Consider the following 17898-nt stretch of genomic DNA (forward strand, 5'->3'; position numbering starts at 1 on the left):
TTGTTTTTAGGTTTAATCTCAGCACCAGTCAGCTTTGCTTTACTTGAAAAGCATCAGAAAAAGTTCATTAAGTCTTAGGCAGGTCTTGGATTGTAGAAAAGACTTCTAAATAGTTAGCAAGATGTATCACTGACAAAATAACCCAGCGCCTAATGCCTGTAGGTGAAATGAAATCGTTCTTCTGGCTGAAGTCAGGAACAAGTTAAAATATCACTTAGAACACAGCATATGACTGCAGAGATTTAGGAGAAATCTTACTTAAATAGGATGTGACTTGATGTTTAGGACTATTTTCTAAAAAGTCAAAAAACTTTTCCCCCTTCAGTACTTACAGTCTTTGAAGACTAGAGCCGGATCTCTGTGAGGCAAGACTTGGGCAATGATGTGTCTCAGAGATTCCAAGGTTCTGTCCATCTTGGGTCTGCCTGTGTGAGCCTCCTGTACAGAGTGTCCTCATGCCTGAATTCTTGCAGTCCTGGGCTGAATTTCTGCAGCTCATTGATGCACTGGATTACCAAGGAATCCCTTTTAACATCTGCCAATCAGACATTTCCCAGAATCTAAAGACCCCTCAGGGGGCCCTCTTCCCAGGCTCACTTATCTTTGTTGTATGCTGAGCTAATTAGCTCGAAAGGCTGGCTGACAGGCGGGTTCCCATTGCTTTCTTCTGTTAAACACACCCACCTACAGGCTAGCTGGGGAAGCTCGCTAAATTATGAAAACGGCTTTCCTCTCCAACCAGATTTTGTCTGAATGCTGTGCAGCTTTCTAACTTGAGTATTTCTTCTGGCCCTCTATCTTCAATTGTGTTGCCCCCAGGAATATGGAATCAGGAAGGTTATTTCTCCAGGAAATTTCCTGAATGACAAGAGAGCTTCCAGCTCAGAACTGCCAGCTATATGTTAACAGTATAATCTCTATAAATCTAAATTTTCACTATAATTCTTCTTTGGTAAAGGAGTGCTATAAAGATTATGGGGCTGGGTGCAGTTTCTCATGCCTGTAATTCCAGCACTTTGGGAGGCTGAGGCGGGCAGATTGCTTAAGCCCAAGAGTTCCAGACCAGCCTGGGCAACATGGCGAAACCCTAACTCTACAAAAAATACAAAAATTAGCTGGGTGTGGTGGCGTACGCCTGTGGTCCCAGCTACTTGGGGTGCTAAGGTGGGAGGATGGTTTCAGCCTGGAAGCTCGAGGCTGCAGTGAGCCCAGATTGTGCCACTGCACTCCAGCCTGGGTGACAAAGTGAGACCCTGTCTCAATTTTTAAAGAAGTCTTTTAATAACTACCTTAAGAAACATATATGTATTTTCTCTTCCTGTTTCTTTGTTTTATTTTTCTTTTTAATAGGGTCTTATACTGTCCTCCAGGCTGGAGTGCAATGACTGCAGCCTTGACTCAAGTGAGGGGCTTGAGCTCTGGACTCAAGCAATCTTCCCATCTCAGCATCCCAAGTAGTTGGGAGGCACATGCCACCACGCCTGGCTAATTTTTAAATTTTCTGTAGAGATGGGGTCTCACTGTGTTGCCCAGGCTGGTCTCAAACTCCTGGCCTCAAGCAATCATCCCGTCTTGGCCCCCAAAGTGCTGGGATTACAGGCGTGAGCCACTGCACCCTGCCCTGAAATTTTTAATAATTATTAAATGAAAGGAAGTGAATTACATCAGAATTAATTAAAGTCAACCTTGGGAATGATTCACTTTGAAGGGTAAATAGGGAAACAAATGTTCCCAGGCAAGCTGTAAGACAGTCCGTCAGGTTTTACTTGCCCCTGCCCAACAGAAGTGACTAAAATTTGGGAGGTTTGTGGGGGGCAACAAGCCTTGGCTTCCAGAAGAGTGGCTCCTGAATTCAAATGCAAGGCTTAATTTAGTCCCTAGCAGTATCCATTTTTTTTTTTTTTTTTTTTTTTTTATTTGAGACAGAGTCTCACTTTGTCATGCAGGCTGGAGTGCAATGGCGTGATCCGGGCTCACTGCAGCCTTGACTTCTCAGTCTCAAAAGGTCCTCCCACCTTAGCCTTTCTAGTAGCTGGGACCACAGGCCCACGCCACTGCACCTGGCTAATTTGTGTCTCTTTAGTAGAGAGGGGGTTTCACCATGTTCCCCAGGGTGGTCTCAAACTCCTGGCCTCAAGTGATCCACCCATTTCGGCCTACCAAAGTGCTAGGATTACAGGCGTGAGCCACCATGCCTGGCCTTTAAAGATCTTAAGAAAACAGAAATTCTTTTTCTACCTATTCATGATCTATACTACCTGTAACACTTTGTTAAATAATCTTTCCATAGAAGACATAAGTCACAGGATTCCTTTTCCATAATAAGGATTTATACCAGATATAAAATAACTAATTTTAGTGGTTGTAACCAATGTTACTTGTTGAAGGAGGTTGTTGAGGATTGTCAAACTTTTATTTAAAATATTTTTCCAGGGTAGCCACAAAGATTGCTTTCCAGTGTTTCTTCCAATTTTCAGACTCCATAACTAGGTTGTATTTTATGATGAACTGAAAGTAGACCTTTAAAGACTATATAAAAATGAAATACCTTCCATGTGATCAGCTTCTTCAGCTAGTTTGTAGAAGAGCAGGCTTCATAAAAGGAAATAGATGGAACAGAACTAGAATAATAATAATTCCTATTATACTCACTGTATTAGTTCATGCTGCTAAATTACCCAAGACGGGGTAATTTATAAAGGAAAGAGGCTTAATTGACACACAGTTCAGCATGGCTGGGGAGGCCTCAGGAAACTTACAAGTATGGTGGAAGGGGAGGCAAACACATCCTTCTTCACATGGCAGCAGGAAGAAGAAGTGCCAAGCAAAGAGGCAAAACTCCTTATAAAACCATCAGATCTCATGAGAACTTATTCACTATCATGAGAACAGTATGGGGGTAATCACCCCCATGATTCAATTACCTCCCATCAGGTCCCTCACACCACACGTGGTGATTATGGGAACTACAATTCAAGATGAGATTTGGTTCCAGGTATGGTGGCTCACACCTGTAATCCCAGCACTTTGGGAGGCCGAGGCAGGCAGATCACCTGAGGTCAGGAGTTCGAGACCAGTCTGGCCAACATAGTGAAACCCCAGCTCTACTAAAAATACAAAAATCACCTGGGTGTGGTGGTGCATGCCTGTAATTCCAGCTACTCGGGAGGCTGAGGCAGGAGAATTGCTTGAACCTCGGAGGCAGAGGTTGCAGTGAGCCGAGATTGTGCTGCTAGACTCCACCTGGGGCAACAGAGTGAGACTCTGTCTCAAAAAAAAAAAAAAAAGGATGAAATTTGGGTGGGGTCACAGCCAAACCATATCATGACTATCACTTAGCAAATGCCCACAGGTAGTATATGCCACACAGAACACAGACACAGGGTTGCCCCAGAGTGCAAAGACATTGTATAAGATAAGAACTTGAAAGAAGTAGCCCTTCATGTTAAGATGTTTTCTTTAAACAGGGTCCCAAAGTGCACTTTATATGAGCTGTGCCAAATAGGAAATTGTCAATGTCCTTGCTGTCCAGGAGTTTATCATCTAAAACAGAAATTAGATGTTTTGTGGACAAAAAAGCTATTATCCATTGATTGGACATAAAGTATAAATGAAGTACTTTCAATGTGATATTGAATTGGAAACCAAGATATTTAATATCACCACTAGAGAACCAAGAAAAATAATATGGACTTCTCAAAGAAGTAAGTCTGATAATATTAAAAAGAAGAGAAATGTTTGGATTTCAGTTAATAAATGGGCATTTCCATATGCTTGAATATAATTCCAGCAGTATTTAAAAATATTTTGGTTGCATTTTGGTGAAAGCAACACTGAACGTGGGATCATTAAGACCAGGGTTTCATGTTCATTATCTATATAACCTTAAAGAAGCCACTCATTTTTGGGTTCAGAGTCCTCTTCTGTAAAATTAAGGGATTAAGCTGGATGCTCTCTTTCAGTTCTAACATACATTTTTCTATGCCTGTATTACAAATGAGCACAAATATTATCATAGATTTTTTAGCCTTCTCTAAGTTCATATATTTGTTTCCTAAGGGTGCAATGGTCTTCAAACAAATCACTTCTATTCCCACAGTCAATCTGACTGTTATCCATTCATCAGTATGAGAGACACAAATCAATATAAGGAATTCAAAGATGTTCACTGCTAATACTAATTACAATGAAAGGTAAGAATTTGTTGAGAAAACTAATCTTCTTGCCGAGTGCAGTTGCTCACGCCTGTAATCCTAGCACTTTGGGAGGCCGAGGTAGGTGGATCACCTGAGGTCAGGAGTTCGAGACCAGCCTGGCCACATAGCGAAACCCCATCTCTACTAAAAATACAAAAATTAGCTGGGCTTGGTGGCGCAAGCTGTAATCCCAGCTACTCAGGAGGCTGAGGCAGGAGAATTGCTTGAACCCGGGAGGCAGAAGTTGCGGTGAGCCGAGATCGCGCCACTGCACTCCAGCCTGGGTGACAAGAGTGAGACACTGTCTCAAAAAAAAAAAAAAAAAAAAAAAAAGAAAGAAAAAAGAAAACTAATCATCTTCAATTCCCATAAGGTTTTTCTTTAAAAAGCAAACTATTGAGCATCTTCATAGAGAGCTCCAAAACAGCTTCATGAAGAGAAGTCCATATAAATATCATGATTTTTAATGAGTTGTATTTTGAGAAATGAGAAAGGAATTCTAAGAAAGGTGGATTATACAACATTCCAGTTAGATAGCATAGTTTCTTCATTCCTATTAAGCCCAATCCTTCAGCAGAAGTTTTCTTAAAACTTTGTTTATGCATTTCCTTCTTAAATGCCCATAAAGACTTTTTACCTTAAAATGCTATTGTAAGATAGTCTAGAAAAACAACTATTTCTTACTATTCTTTATTTGATAGAGAATAAAGAAGATAGCGAATAGAGAATAAGAAGCATCTGATAGAGATGGAAGAACCTGAGAAACCCCTGAATAGTGTGTCTATTTTAGCACAAATTCTAAAGTTCACATTAGATTTCACTGTAAACCTCAACCATCTCTTGGCATATACCAAAAACAAAAGTATTCAAACAAAGTAAAACCAAAATGATGTTTTTACAAATCTTGTCAGAGCGTACTAATCAGAGGATGTGAAATGACATACAACTGACATATTCAGTGATCAAAACTTACCACCCAATGGTAAGAAGGCGGCTCAGGGAAATAGCACACTTACCAGTCTTCCAGAGAGAACAGAGTTCTTCAAGATGGGAAATCAAGGTGGTATATTTTGCATAATTTTATGCATAATGCAACAAAAAAGTAGATGGAAATAATAATTTTTCTGGTAAAAAAAAAAATTCATTCCTGGCCAGGCATGGTGGCTCACACCTATAATCCCAGCACTTTGGGAGGCCGAGACGGGTGGATCCCTTGAGGTCAGGAGTTTGAGACCAGCCTGGTCAACATGGTGAAACCCCATCTCTACTAAAAATACAAAAATTAGCTGGGTGTGATGGTACATGCCTGTAATCACAGCTACTTAGCAAGCTGATGCAGGAGAATTGCTTGAACCTGGGAGGCAGAGGTTGCAGTGAGCTGAGATCTTAATTCCAGTAACAGTTTTGTTGTTAGATGGCTCATTACAGTTATAAAAATGATACGAAGGTGGGGGCCACTTATTAAAATAACCTGCAGAATGTTAGAAAATATAATGGATACATTGAAGAATCATCTTCAGTTAGAAACAAGAAGGAACTCTCTCATTTTGCCACAAGGTACTCTGCTCTGGAGGAAGAAGCTAGGGTAATTGAAACAGGAGAATGGGCCTGTTGGTGAGGCTGCAGGTGAGGTTAGTGAAATTCCAGGTCCTCAGAGATTTCAGTTCAAGACATGGAGGCTTTAAAGAATAAGCCTGCAGTAACTAAGCCTGAGATGACATACTACTCATCTCTAGTGAATCAGGTGACTGAGAGAGGGAGTGGACCTTGATTGAGATTTAGGAAGATTATCTATCCTGAAATAATTTCTTCACTTACTTTCTAATTCTTAAAAATGTACAATTTAAGATAAAATAGATCAAATGAAAAAGAATTGGAATCAAATAGTTAAATGCCTTAATATGGAGAATAAATAGTTTATGAAAACAATGGGAAATGACTGACAACAGCTCCTTTCAGATTCTAATGGGAAATGAGTGGAAGGAACTGGAAGGGTCTAAATGCAGAATTGGCAAAAGAGGGTCAAAGCTGTTGTCAGGAGTGTTTCTGAGGGTGTGTGGGAGGATGAAGAAGAAAGGCTGGGAAGAAGTTGACTTCACAGAGGTAATAGCTAATGACTGTTTAGTGTCAGCTTTGTTTAGCCCCAACTAGGAAGAGAGCAGTAGGAGGAATGAATGGCTGTACAGCATCAACTTTGTTTACTCTCAGCTGGGAAAGAACAAGTTAAAAGAATGAACGGCTGCAGTGCTAATTTATATACTGTCAACTTGGAAGGGACAAAATGAGATGTTTGAATCAAGGTATTTATTGAGAGGGTGAGTTGGAAAGGCAACTTCAGATGGTTTCTAGGAAAAGTTTACAAATACAAGTAAAATAAAAGAACTTTATCCTAGATACTTGTTTATTGATATTTCACTGCCTTTAAGAAATCATTAATAGGAACTAATCTGTTGAGCTACATGAAAAATAACTAGAAAATTGATTAATATCCCATCTCCAGATTACAGGAATGTACATTTCTTCATTTTTATAGAACATTATGAAAAAACCACTAGTAAACTGCTCTTTTTCCTTGCCAATGCAAAGTCAACTCTCATAACCATAAAGCACAATGAAATTCAACCTCTCATTTATGTCAGCTTTTTGACTGGTATATATATGGGGACCCTGAATAGGTCCATGTTATCTTGATGGTCTCATATAACCAATTACCCAGAGCTGTCTTGGTATTTGGTCTCTGAGAGGAGTAAAATTGATTATTCAAGAAATACTTCAGAGGTCAAAGATACTGGGGGAGGCTTTGCTAGTTCACAGGTTAACACTTTAAGGATAAACTCAGAGTTATTTAAGTGGGAGAATTTGGACGTTCAAACTTAACAAGATTGGAGATAATGATGCCAAGCCCTTGGGTCACTGGATGTTGTTTGCGATAACTGAGCTTATTAACGATGGTTGGCTGACTTCCAGCCTAATATGTATTTTTAAAAAGATAGTTAAAACAATTTTGGTTTGTTTTTGGAGTGGATTTTGCTAGTGGCCTTTATAATGATATTTTCTCTTTCATAAAAGTTTATCTAATTATTGGTTCCTCTCCATTTTCTCAGATAGCACACACCCTTTCCAGGACAGAAATTTGTATCATTGGGTGCATAGGAAAAAACTTTATACAAAATGTGGCTGTAAAGTGATCAGATTGATTCTAAAAGAGGCATTTGAATTCCAGCTGAGTTTCTGAGCTACTCCTCAAATAAAGAGAGAAGAGGTGTTCTATAAGGGGCAAGCCAAGGGATGAGACACACACCCCTTCTATGGGTTACCTAGAAAGTCACATTTCTGGGGGGTGTAAGTCATATAGAATGTTTAAATTTTTGCAAAAATAATGAGCAAAGTAAAAGGAAAATCTAGACTATGCAAAAATTATTAGTTTAAAATACGTAGGAGAATATTTATTGGTTTAAACAAGTGACTTAAGCCTAAGATTAGTTGATGGAGATTTTGGGTTCGAGCAACCTAGTAATTTCACAGCTCCATATATTTCAGTTGAAGCTTCCTGTAAAGATTGCATCATCAGTATACTCTTAAATCAATGCAGGCTACACTTATGGATATGCTTACATTAAGATAAAAGCCTTGTGCCATCCATTTCACACTGTAAACTATAATTTCTACTTCACTTCCTATGCAGTCGCCACTAGAGTTCAACACTTAGCATGCATTCTGCTGACAAAGAAGAAACATAAAGGAGTGTTGTGCAGTAACAAAATTTTTAAAAAAGAAGAAGCATTATTTCTCTTCAAAATCTGTTTAAAGGAGAAATAAGAAACTGCATAGAAAGAGGGACCTATTTTCCCACAAATTGAAAATTGGAGAAATACCAAATTAGAGTATATTTTCTTCTGAGCTTCTCAAGGTATCTCAGTAGCCTTGAGCTCAAAAGGAAAGCACTCCCCCAGCATTGCCCTCAAAATAAAACAAAAACCCAGGAATGTTCCACTGAGGGCTTCTGTCTATTGAGATGGGTTTTCTTGGGTGTGCACTGAGAAGATAGAAAGACCTGTAATAGGAAAAACTTTGTTTTCTAAAAAGTGAGAAAACTTGTTGGAGGATGGAATCAAAACCTGGTTGTGAATACTGTCTCCTCTCATACTTCCATGGTACCAGGAGGACAAGTCAAATTTTATGGGCCTCCGAGACTCTGCAGAAGAGACTCCCAGGCTGAATACAAGCCTTAGGCCACTGGAATATGCTGGTTTTCCTACCGTTCACCATTTTGGTACTTATCAGTTACATTTTTTCTCCTACTCCTTCCACACCTTATTTACTCTATGTGATTTTGAGCAAGTACTTTTACATCTAAAGATATTTTCTCATCTCTAAAATAAGAACAGGGTAATAGAGAATCACTGTAACTACAAGTCCAATAGAATAGGGTTCTATTCCAGATTGTCTCAACCTTAATATTTAGGCTACTAACTGGGCAACCTTTTAGATTCTATTCCAAATTCCCTCAAACCCTTTCTAACATCAACAGACTAATTCCCTTAGCCCCATTCCTTCCTCATTAAAATAAAATCACTGGGCTGGGCACTATGGCTCCTGCCTGTAACCCCAGCACTTCAGGAGGCCAAGGCAGGGGGATCACTTGGGGTAAGGAGTTTGAAACCAGCCTGGGGAACATAGTGAGACCTCATCTCTTAAAAAAAAAAAAATTAACTTGATATGGTGGTATGCATCTGTAGTCCCGGGTACTGGGGAAGCTGGGGCAGGAGGATTGCTTGAGCCTAGAAGTTTGAGGTTGCAGTGAGCCATCTTTGTTGCAGTGAGCCATGTTGTTGCAAATGACCAGATCTCATTCTTTTTTTATGGCTGAATAGCACTGCATTGTGTATATGTACCACATATACCAGCCTGTGTGACAGGGCGAGACGCGTTTCTAAAAAAAAAAAAAAATTAAAAAAATTATTGTGCTACTCAAAATCTACGGTCACTTTTTCCTAATAATCAACTTAAAAAAAATTTCAAAATAAGCTTGAATTTGGCCCTTTGCTGTCACAACACCAAAACACCTTTTCCCCAATTACAGCACAGCAAACACACGACATTCATTTCTGTCTTCTGAATTTTCTGCATGATTTCCTCTTTGAAAGTTTTCTTTTTTAGTTCACCTATTCAACCAAATCTTCATTCCCCAAAACAATTCACCAAATTATGCTGCCCTTTCATTCAGACTGTGCTTGGAATTTCCCCAGCAATTATCAGTGATACCAGGCTCTTAGGTACAGCCTTCTCTATATTGTCATGTAGTTGTTCCATGTGTTTATTCTTGTCTCTCAAAAAAAAAACAGGGGCGGCCTCCAAGCCAGCAAAAGTTTATCTTAAAAAAAAGAAAATCTGTGTACTCTCTTCCCCAATATCACTTTACATACCTCCACACACTTGAATTACTGATGTGTGAACGTGTACCTTTTCTTCCTAATCTAGGCCAAACCTCTTCAGCCAACAGTAGCATTATAGTAAGACGGTTTTTTAATTCTTTTTTTTAAAGTTTTTTTTGGGGACTGTTGTGGGGTGAGGGGAGGGGGGAGGGACAGCATTAGGAGATATACCTAATGCTAAATGACGAGTTAAATGCAGCACACCAGCATGGCACATGAATACATATGTAACTAACCTACACATTGTGCACATGTACCCTAAAACTTAAAGTATAATAATAATAAAATTAAAAAAATGATTTGGGGGTCTCACTATGTTGTCCAGGCTGGTCTCAAATTCCTGGGTTCAAGCCATCCTCCTACCACAGCCTCCCAAGTAGCTGGAATTACAGGCACATGCCATGCCTGGTGATTCATTTATTTCAAATAGTTATCTTTCCTTTTTTAAAAACTAGAAGGAAATAGTCTTGTAATAAATGTCCCAAGTAATATTTTCTATATGAGGCATACTTCTACTTATGGAATTAAGTGTAAATGTTATATAAAATGTTAGTTTAAGAAATTTCTTATTTTTAATTTTTGTGAGTACATAGTAGGTGTATATATTTATGGGATACATGAGATATTTTGATACAGGCATATGATGCATGAAAATCACATCAGGGTAAATAAGAATTCATCAGCTCAAGCATTTAAACTTTCTTTGTGCTACAAATGATCCAATTATAGTTGTTTAGTCATTTTTAAATGTATAATAAATTATTATTGACTGTTGTCAACCTGTTGTGCTATCAAACACTAGGTCTAAATCATTCTAAGTATTCTTTGGTACCCATTAACCATCCCCATTTTTCTCCCAACCCTACCTCTCAGCCTCTAGTAACCATTGTTCTTCTTTATCCCCTTGAGTTCAATTGTTTTAATTTTTAGCTCCTACAAATGGGTGAGAACATGTGAAGTTTGTCTTTCTGTACCTGGCTTATTTCACTCAACATAATGACCCCCACTTCCATCCATGTTTTTGCAAATGACAGGATCTCATTCTTTTTTATGGCTGAATAGCACTCAATTGTGTATATGTACCACATTTTCTTTATCCCTTCATCTGTTGATGGACACTTAGGTTGCTTCTAAATCTTAGCTATTATGAACAGTGCTGCAACAAACATGGGAGTGCAAATATCTTTTCAATATAGGAATTTATTTCTTTTGGGTATATACGTAGCAGTGGGATTGCTGGATAATATGGTAACTGTATTTTTAGATTTTGAGGAACCTCCAAACTGTTCTCCAACAGTGGTTGTATTCGTTTACATTCCCACCAACATTGTATGAGGGTTCCCTTTTCTCCATATCCTTGCCAGCAATTTTTTTTTTTTAAATTTGAGACAGGGTCTCACTCTATCTATCACCCAGGTTGGAGAGGCTGGAGTGCAGTGACATGATCACAGCTCACTGCAGCCTCGAACTCCCAGGTTCAGGTGATCCTCCCACCTCAGTCTCCCCAGTAGCTAGGACCACAGGCATGCACCACCATGCCTGGCTTTTTTTTTTTTTTTTTTTTTTGTAGACAGGGTTTTGCCATGTTGCCTAGGCTGGTCTTGAATGCCTCGGCTTGAGAAATCTTTCTGCCTTGGCTTCTCAAAGTGCTGAGACTGTAGGCATGAGCCACTGTGCCCAGCCCAGCGTTTGTTCTTGCCTGTCTTTTGGATAAAGCCCATTTTAACTGGAGTGAGAAGATATCTCATTGTAGTTTTGATTTACATTTCTCTGACAATCCATGATGTTGAGCACCTTTTCATACAACTGTTTGTCATTTGTATGTCTTCTTTTGAGTAATGTCTATTCAGATCTTTTGCCCATTTTTAAATCAGATTACTAAATTATTTTTCCTATTGAGTTATTGGAGCACCTTATTTATTCTGGTTATTAATCCCTTGTCAGATGGATAGTTTTCAAATATTTTCTACAATTCTGTGGGTTGTCTCTTTGTTTTGTTGATTGTTTCCTTTGCTGTGCAGAGGCTTTTAAATTTGATGTGATCTCATCTGTCTATTTTTACTTTGGTTGCCTGTGCTTCTGGGGTATTACTCAAGAAATCTTTGCCTATTTCAATGACCTAAAAAGAGTTTTCCCAATGTTTTCTTGTAGTAATTTCATAGTTTGAGGTCCTAGATTTAAGTCTTTAATTCATTTTGATTTGATTTTTGTACATGGTAAGAGGCAGGGGTGTAGTTTTTTTCTTCTGCATATGGAGATCCAGTTTTCCCAGCATTATTGAAGACACTGTTCTTTCCCCAATGTATACTCTTTGCACCTCTGTTGAAAATGAGTTCACTATAGATGTACAGATTTGTTTCTGGGTTCTCTAGTCTGTTCCATTGGTGTATATATCTGTTTTTATGCCAGTACCATGCTGTTTTGGTTACTGTAGCTCTACTAGTTGGTGGGTCTGTCATATATGGTTTTTATTATGTTGAGGTATGTTCCTTCTGTATCCAGTTTTTTGAGAGTTTTTTTTAAATCATGAAGGGATATTGAATTTCATCCACTTAATTTTTTCAGCAATATGAAGTCAGATAATGTGATTACTCTAGTTTTGTTCTTTTTGCTCAGGATAGCTTTGGCTATTCTGGGCATTTGTGTTTCTATATAAATTTTAGAATTGTTTTTTTCTATTTCTGTGAACAATGTCATTGGTATTTTGATAAGGATTACATTGAATCCCTAGCTTGCTTTGGGTAGTATGGACATTTTAACAATATTGATTTTTCCAGGCCATGAACATGGGCTCTCTTTCCAGTTGTTTGGTGTCCTCTTCAATTTCTTTCATCAATACTTTATAGTTTTCATTATAGAGTTCTTTCACTTCTTTGGCTAAGTTAATTCCTAGGTATTTTAACTTATTTATAGCTATTGTAAATGAGATTACTTCCTTGATTTATTTTTCAGATTGTTTGATGTTGGCATATAGAAATGCTACTAAATTTTGTATGTTGACTTTGTATCCTGTGACTACTGAGTTTTTAAAATCAATTCTAAGAGTTTGTTTTTTGGTGGAGTCTTTAGGTTTTTCCAAATATAAGATCTTATTGTCTGTAAACAAGGATAATTTGACTTTTTCCTTTTGAATTTGGATGCCATTTATTCCCTTCTTTTTTCTGATTGCTCAAGCTAGGACTTCCAGAACCATGTTGAATAACAGTAGTGAAAGTGGACATCTTTGTTGTCTTCCGAATCTTAGAGGAAAGTCTTTCAGTTTTTCCTCATTCAGGATGATACTACTTGTGGGTCTGTCATATGTGGCTTTTATTATGTTGAGGTATGTTCCTTCTGTATCCAGTTTTTTGAGAGTTTTTTTTTTATCATGAAGGCATATTGAATTTCATCCACTTTATTTTTTCAGCATCAATTGAAATGATCACATGGTTTTTGTCCTTCATTCTATTGATATGATGTATCACATTGATTGGTTTGTGTATGTTTAAACATCATTGCATCCGTGGGGTAAATCCCACTTGGTCATTATAAATTATCTTTTTAATGTGTTGTTGAATTTGATTTGTATTTCCTTGAGGATTTTTGTATCAATGTTCTTCAGGGCTATTGGCCTGTAGTTTTCTTTTTTTGATGTGTTTTTGTCTGGTTTTGGTATCAGGGTAATGCTGGCCTTGCAGAATGAGTTTGGAAGTATTTCCCTCTACATTTTTCAGAATAATTTGTGTAGGATTTGTGTTAGTACTTTAAATGTTTGGTAACATTCAGCAGTGAAGCCGTGGGTTCCTGAGCTTTTCTTTGCTGGGAGACTTTTTATTATGGCTTCAATCATGTTACTTGTTATTGGTTAATTCAGGATTTGGATTTTTTCATAGTTCAATCCTGGGAGGTTGTGTCTAGGAATGTGTCCCTTTCTCCTAGATTTTCCAATTTATTGGCATACTGTTGTTCATAGTGGTCTCTAATGATCCTTTGACTTTCTGTGGTGTCAATTGTAATGTCTCCCTTTTCATTTCTGATTTTACTTACTTTGCTCTTCTCTCTTTTTTCTTAAAATTCAGACTAAAGCTGTGTCACTTTTATCTTTTCAAAAAATCAACTTTTTGTTTCACTGATATTTTGTATCATTTTATTTCATTTATTTCTGCTCTGATCTTTATTATTATTTTTCTTCTACTAATTTGGGTTTGCATTGTTTTTGCTTTTCTAGTTCTTTAAGATGCATTGTTAGGTTGTTTAAAGTTTTTTCTACTTTTTCATATAGGTGCCTATAGCTATAAAATTTTCTCTTAGTACTTCTTTTGCTGTATTGCATAGGTTTTGGTATGTTGTGTTTCTGTTATCATTTGTTTTAAGACATTTTAATATTTCCTTCTTAATTTCTTCATTGACCCACTGGTTATTCAGGAACATATTTAATTTCTATGTGTTTGTATAGTTTCCAAAATTCCTCGTTATTGATTTCTAATTTTATTCCATTATGATCAGAGAAGACACATGATATAATTTCATTTTTTGAATGTTTTAAAGACTTGTTTGGTGGCCTAACACATGATTTATCCTTGAGAATGACTCATGTGCTGAGGAAAATAATGTGTATTCTGCAGCTGTTGGATGAAATTGGTCTATAGTGCAGATTAAGTCTGATATTTCTTTGTTAATTTTCTATCTGGAAAATCTGTCCAATGCTGAAAGTGGAGTGTTGAAGTCTACAGATAGTATTGTATTGGGTTCTATCTCTCTTCAGCTCTAATAACATTTGCTTTATATATCTGCGTACTCCAGTGTTGGGTGTATATACACTTAAAATTGTTACATCCTCTTGCTGAATTGACTCTTTTATCATATTGTGACCTCGTGACCGCCTTTTATAGTTTTTATATTAAAATCTATTTTGTCTGAAGTATAGCTACTCTTGCTCTTTTTTGGTTTCCATTTGCATGGGATATCTTTTTCCATCCCTATATTTTCAGTCTGTCTGTATCTTTATAGATGAAGTGTGTTTCTGGTAGGCAACAGATCATTCGTTCTTTTTTTTTTTTTTAAATCCACTCAACCATTCTGTCTTTTGATTGGAGAGTGAAATCCATTTACATTCAATGTTATTATTGATAAGTAAGGACTTAACCTGCCATTTTGTTATTTGTTTTCTGGTTGCTCTGTGGTCCTCTCCTCTTTCCTTCCTTTTTGTCTTCCTTTTAGTGAAGGTGATTTTCTCTGGCAGTATGTATCAATTTCTTGCTTTTTATTTTTTGTGTATCTGTTGTACATTTTTTTATTTGATGTTACCATGAGGCTTGCAAATAATATCTTATAACCCATTATTTTAAACCAATGACAACTTAACACTAACTGCATAAACCAACAAACAAGCAAAAAAGACAAACTGATAAAAACTCTACACTTTAACTTTGTCCCTCTACTTTTAAACTTTGTATCCTTTCTATTTATATCTTATTGTACTGTGTATGTCTTGAAAACTGGTTGTAGTTTTTATTTTAATTGGTTCAGCTCTTATTCTTTCTCTGCAAGATATGAGCAGCACAATTACTGTGTTATAATATTTTGTTTGCCTGTGTACTTACTATTACCAGTAAGTTTTGTACCTTCAGATTTCTTATTGCTCATTAATGCTCTTTTCTCTCAGATAGAAGAGATCCCATTAGCATTTCTTGTAGAACAGGTCTGATGTTTATGAAATCCCTCAGCTTTTGTTTGTCTGGGAAAGTCTTTATTTGTCCTTCATATTTGAATGATATTTTTGCTGGATAAAGTATTCTAGGATAAAAGTTTTTTTTTTTCTTCAGCGCTTTAAATATGTCATCCCACTTTCTCCTGGCCTGTAAGGTATCCACAGAGAAGTCTGCTGCCAGATGTATTAGAGCTGCATTTTAAATTATTTGTTTCTCTTGCTGCTTTTAGGATTCTTTCTTTATCCTTGACCTTTGAGAGTTTGATTATTAAATGTTGTGAGGTAATCTTATTTGGGTTAAATCTGCTTGGTGTTCTATAACTTTCTTGTACTTGAATATTGACATCTTTCTTTAGGTATGGAAAGTTCTCTGTTATTATCCCTTTGAATAAACTTTCTACCCCTATTTCCCTCTCTATTTCCTCTTTAAGGCCAATAACTCTAAGATTTGCTCCTTTGAAGCTATTATCTAGATCTTGTAGGCTTGTTTCATTCTTTTTTATTCCTTTTTCTTTTGTCTTCTCTGACTGTGTATTTTCAAATAGCCTGTTTTCAAGCTCACTAATTCTTTCTTCTGTCTGATCATTTCTGCTGTTAAAGAACTCTGATGCATTCTTTAGTATGTCAATTACATTTTTCAGCTCCAGCATTTCTGCTTGATTATTTTTAAATATTTCAGTCTGTGTTAAATTCATCTGATAGGATTCTCAATTCCTTCTATTTTCTTGAATTTTGCTGCTTTTCCTCAAAACAGCTGTTTTGAATTCTCTGAGAGGTCACATATCTCTATCCCTCCAGTATTGGTCCTTGGTGCCTTATTCTGTTTGTTTGGTGGAGTCTTGTTTTCCTGAATGGTTTTGATGCTTGTGGATGTTCATTGATGTCTAAGTATGAGATTTAGGTATTTACTATAATCTTCACTGTCTGGCTTGTTTGTACCTGTGCTTCTTGGGAAGGCTTTCCAGGCATTTGAAGGGACTTAGTTGTCATAATTTAACTTTTTGGTCACTGTAGCTATATCTGCATTAGGGGGTACCCCAAGCCCAGTAATGCTATGGCTCTTGCAGATTCATAAAGGTACTACCTTGGTGGTCTTGTATAAGATCCAGAATTCTCTAGATTACCAGGCAAGACTTACTCTCTTCCCTTATTTTCTCCCAAATAAATGGAGTCTCTTTCTTTGTGCTGAGCTGCCTGGAACTGGGGGAAGGGTGACACAAGCACTTCTGTGGCCACCACCACCGCGGGGACAGTGCTATGTCAGATCTGAAGCTAACAGCACTGGGTCTTGCCCAAGGCCTGCAGTAACCACTGCTTGGCTACTGCCTATGTTCACTCAAGGCCCTAGGACCCTACAATCAGTTGCCTTCCATTCAGGGTAGCAGAATTCCTTTTGGCCCCAGGCAGGCCCACAGATACCATCTGGGAACCAGGGCCTGGAGTCGGAAACCTTAGTAATCTACCTGGTGGTCTATTCTACTGTGGCTGAGCTGGCACCCAAGCCACAGACAAAGCTCTTCCCACTCTTTCCTCCCTTTTCCACAAGCAGAGGAGTCTCTCTCCATGGTCACCACCACCCGAGGCCCATGGTGAGTACCACCTGGCTACTACCAGTGTTCACTCAAGGCCCAAGTGTTCTTCAGTCAGCTTGTGTTGAGTGCTGGCAGTCCTGGGACTCTTCCTTCAGGGCAATGGGCTCCCCTCTGGCCCACAGAAGGTCCATAAATGCTGTCCAAGAGCCAAGGCCTGGAATCAGAGACCTCAAAAGCCTGCTTGGTCGTCTACTCCACTGTGGCCAAGCTGGTACCTACAGTGCAAGGCAAAGTCCCCTTTATTCTTCCCTCTCCTTTTTTTTTTTTTTTCAAGCAGCAGTCTCTGTCTGTAGGCACCACAGCTGGGAATATGCAGGGTCACACCTGAAGCCAGCACATCTCTGAGTTGCACCCAAGCCTATGGTGAGTACTGCCTGGCTATCACTGCTCACTACTCAGGGCCCAGAAGCTCTTTAGTCAGCAGGTGATGAATCCTGCCTGGACTGGGTCCTTCCTTTTAAGGCAGTGGTTCCTTTCTGGCTCAGGGTGTGTCTAGAAATGTTGTCCAGGAGGTAGGGCCTGAAGTGGGGGCCTCGAGACTGCCTGTTGCCCTATGTACTATGGTTGAGCTGGTATCCAAGCTGCAAGACAAAGTCCTCTCTACTTTCCTCTCCCCTCCTTAAAAGGAAGTAGTCTGTCCTGGAGCTGCAAGCTGTGCTGTGTGGGACTGGGTGAGAGGTGGCAAAAGTACTCCTTTGGCCAGCCTGGTTGGTTTCTCACTAAGTCGTGTGTCTTCCAAGTCCACTGATTCCACGCCCAGCCCAGCTTGTTGTCCAGAAATTGCAGTCCTTGTGGCCTAGACTGCCTTTCAAGCTTATTTAGGACCCCAGAACACTTCAGCCTGTGGTGGCAAGTCTTGCCAAAATTCAGGTTCTGACCACTGAGACAGGCAATTCCCCTCTGGCTGGGGCTGGTCTAAATGCTCCCTCCATGGGCACTGAGTTCTGTCTGGTGTTGCTTTCTGCTGTGACAGGGCAGCACTGAGT

The 17898-nt window shown here is 38.5% G+C and overlaps 1 protein-coding gene across 1 annotated transcript in view; it reads right to left on the reverse strand.

Annotated features, from left to right (window-relative positions):
* Nucleotides 1–583, reverse strand: part of LIX1 (limb and CNS expressed 1) — a 51509-nt gene extending 50926 nt beyond the window's left edge. The window contains exon 1 of the mRNA XM_002815754.5: nt 333–583. Within this exon, the coding sequence (XP_002815800.1) occupies nt 333–414 (82 nt within the window). The 5' untranslated portion in view covers nt 415–583. The remainder of the gene's footprint in view (nt 1–332) is intronic.
* Between the last annotated feature and the right edge of the window lie 17315 nt (nt 584–17898).

Source organism: Pongo abelii, chromosome 4 (genome assembly GCF_028885655.2).
Source record: "Pongo abelii isolate AG06213 chromosome 4, NHGRI_mPonAbe1-v2.0_pri, whole genome shotgun sequence".
NCBI lineage: Eukaryota > Metazoa > Chordata > Mammalia > Primates > Hominidae > Pongo > Pongo abelii.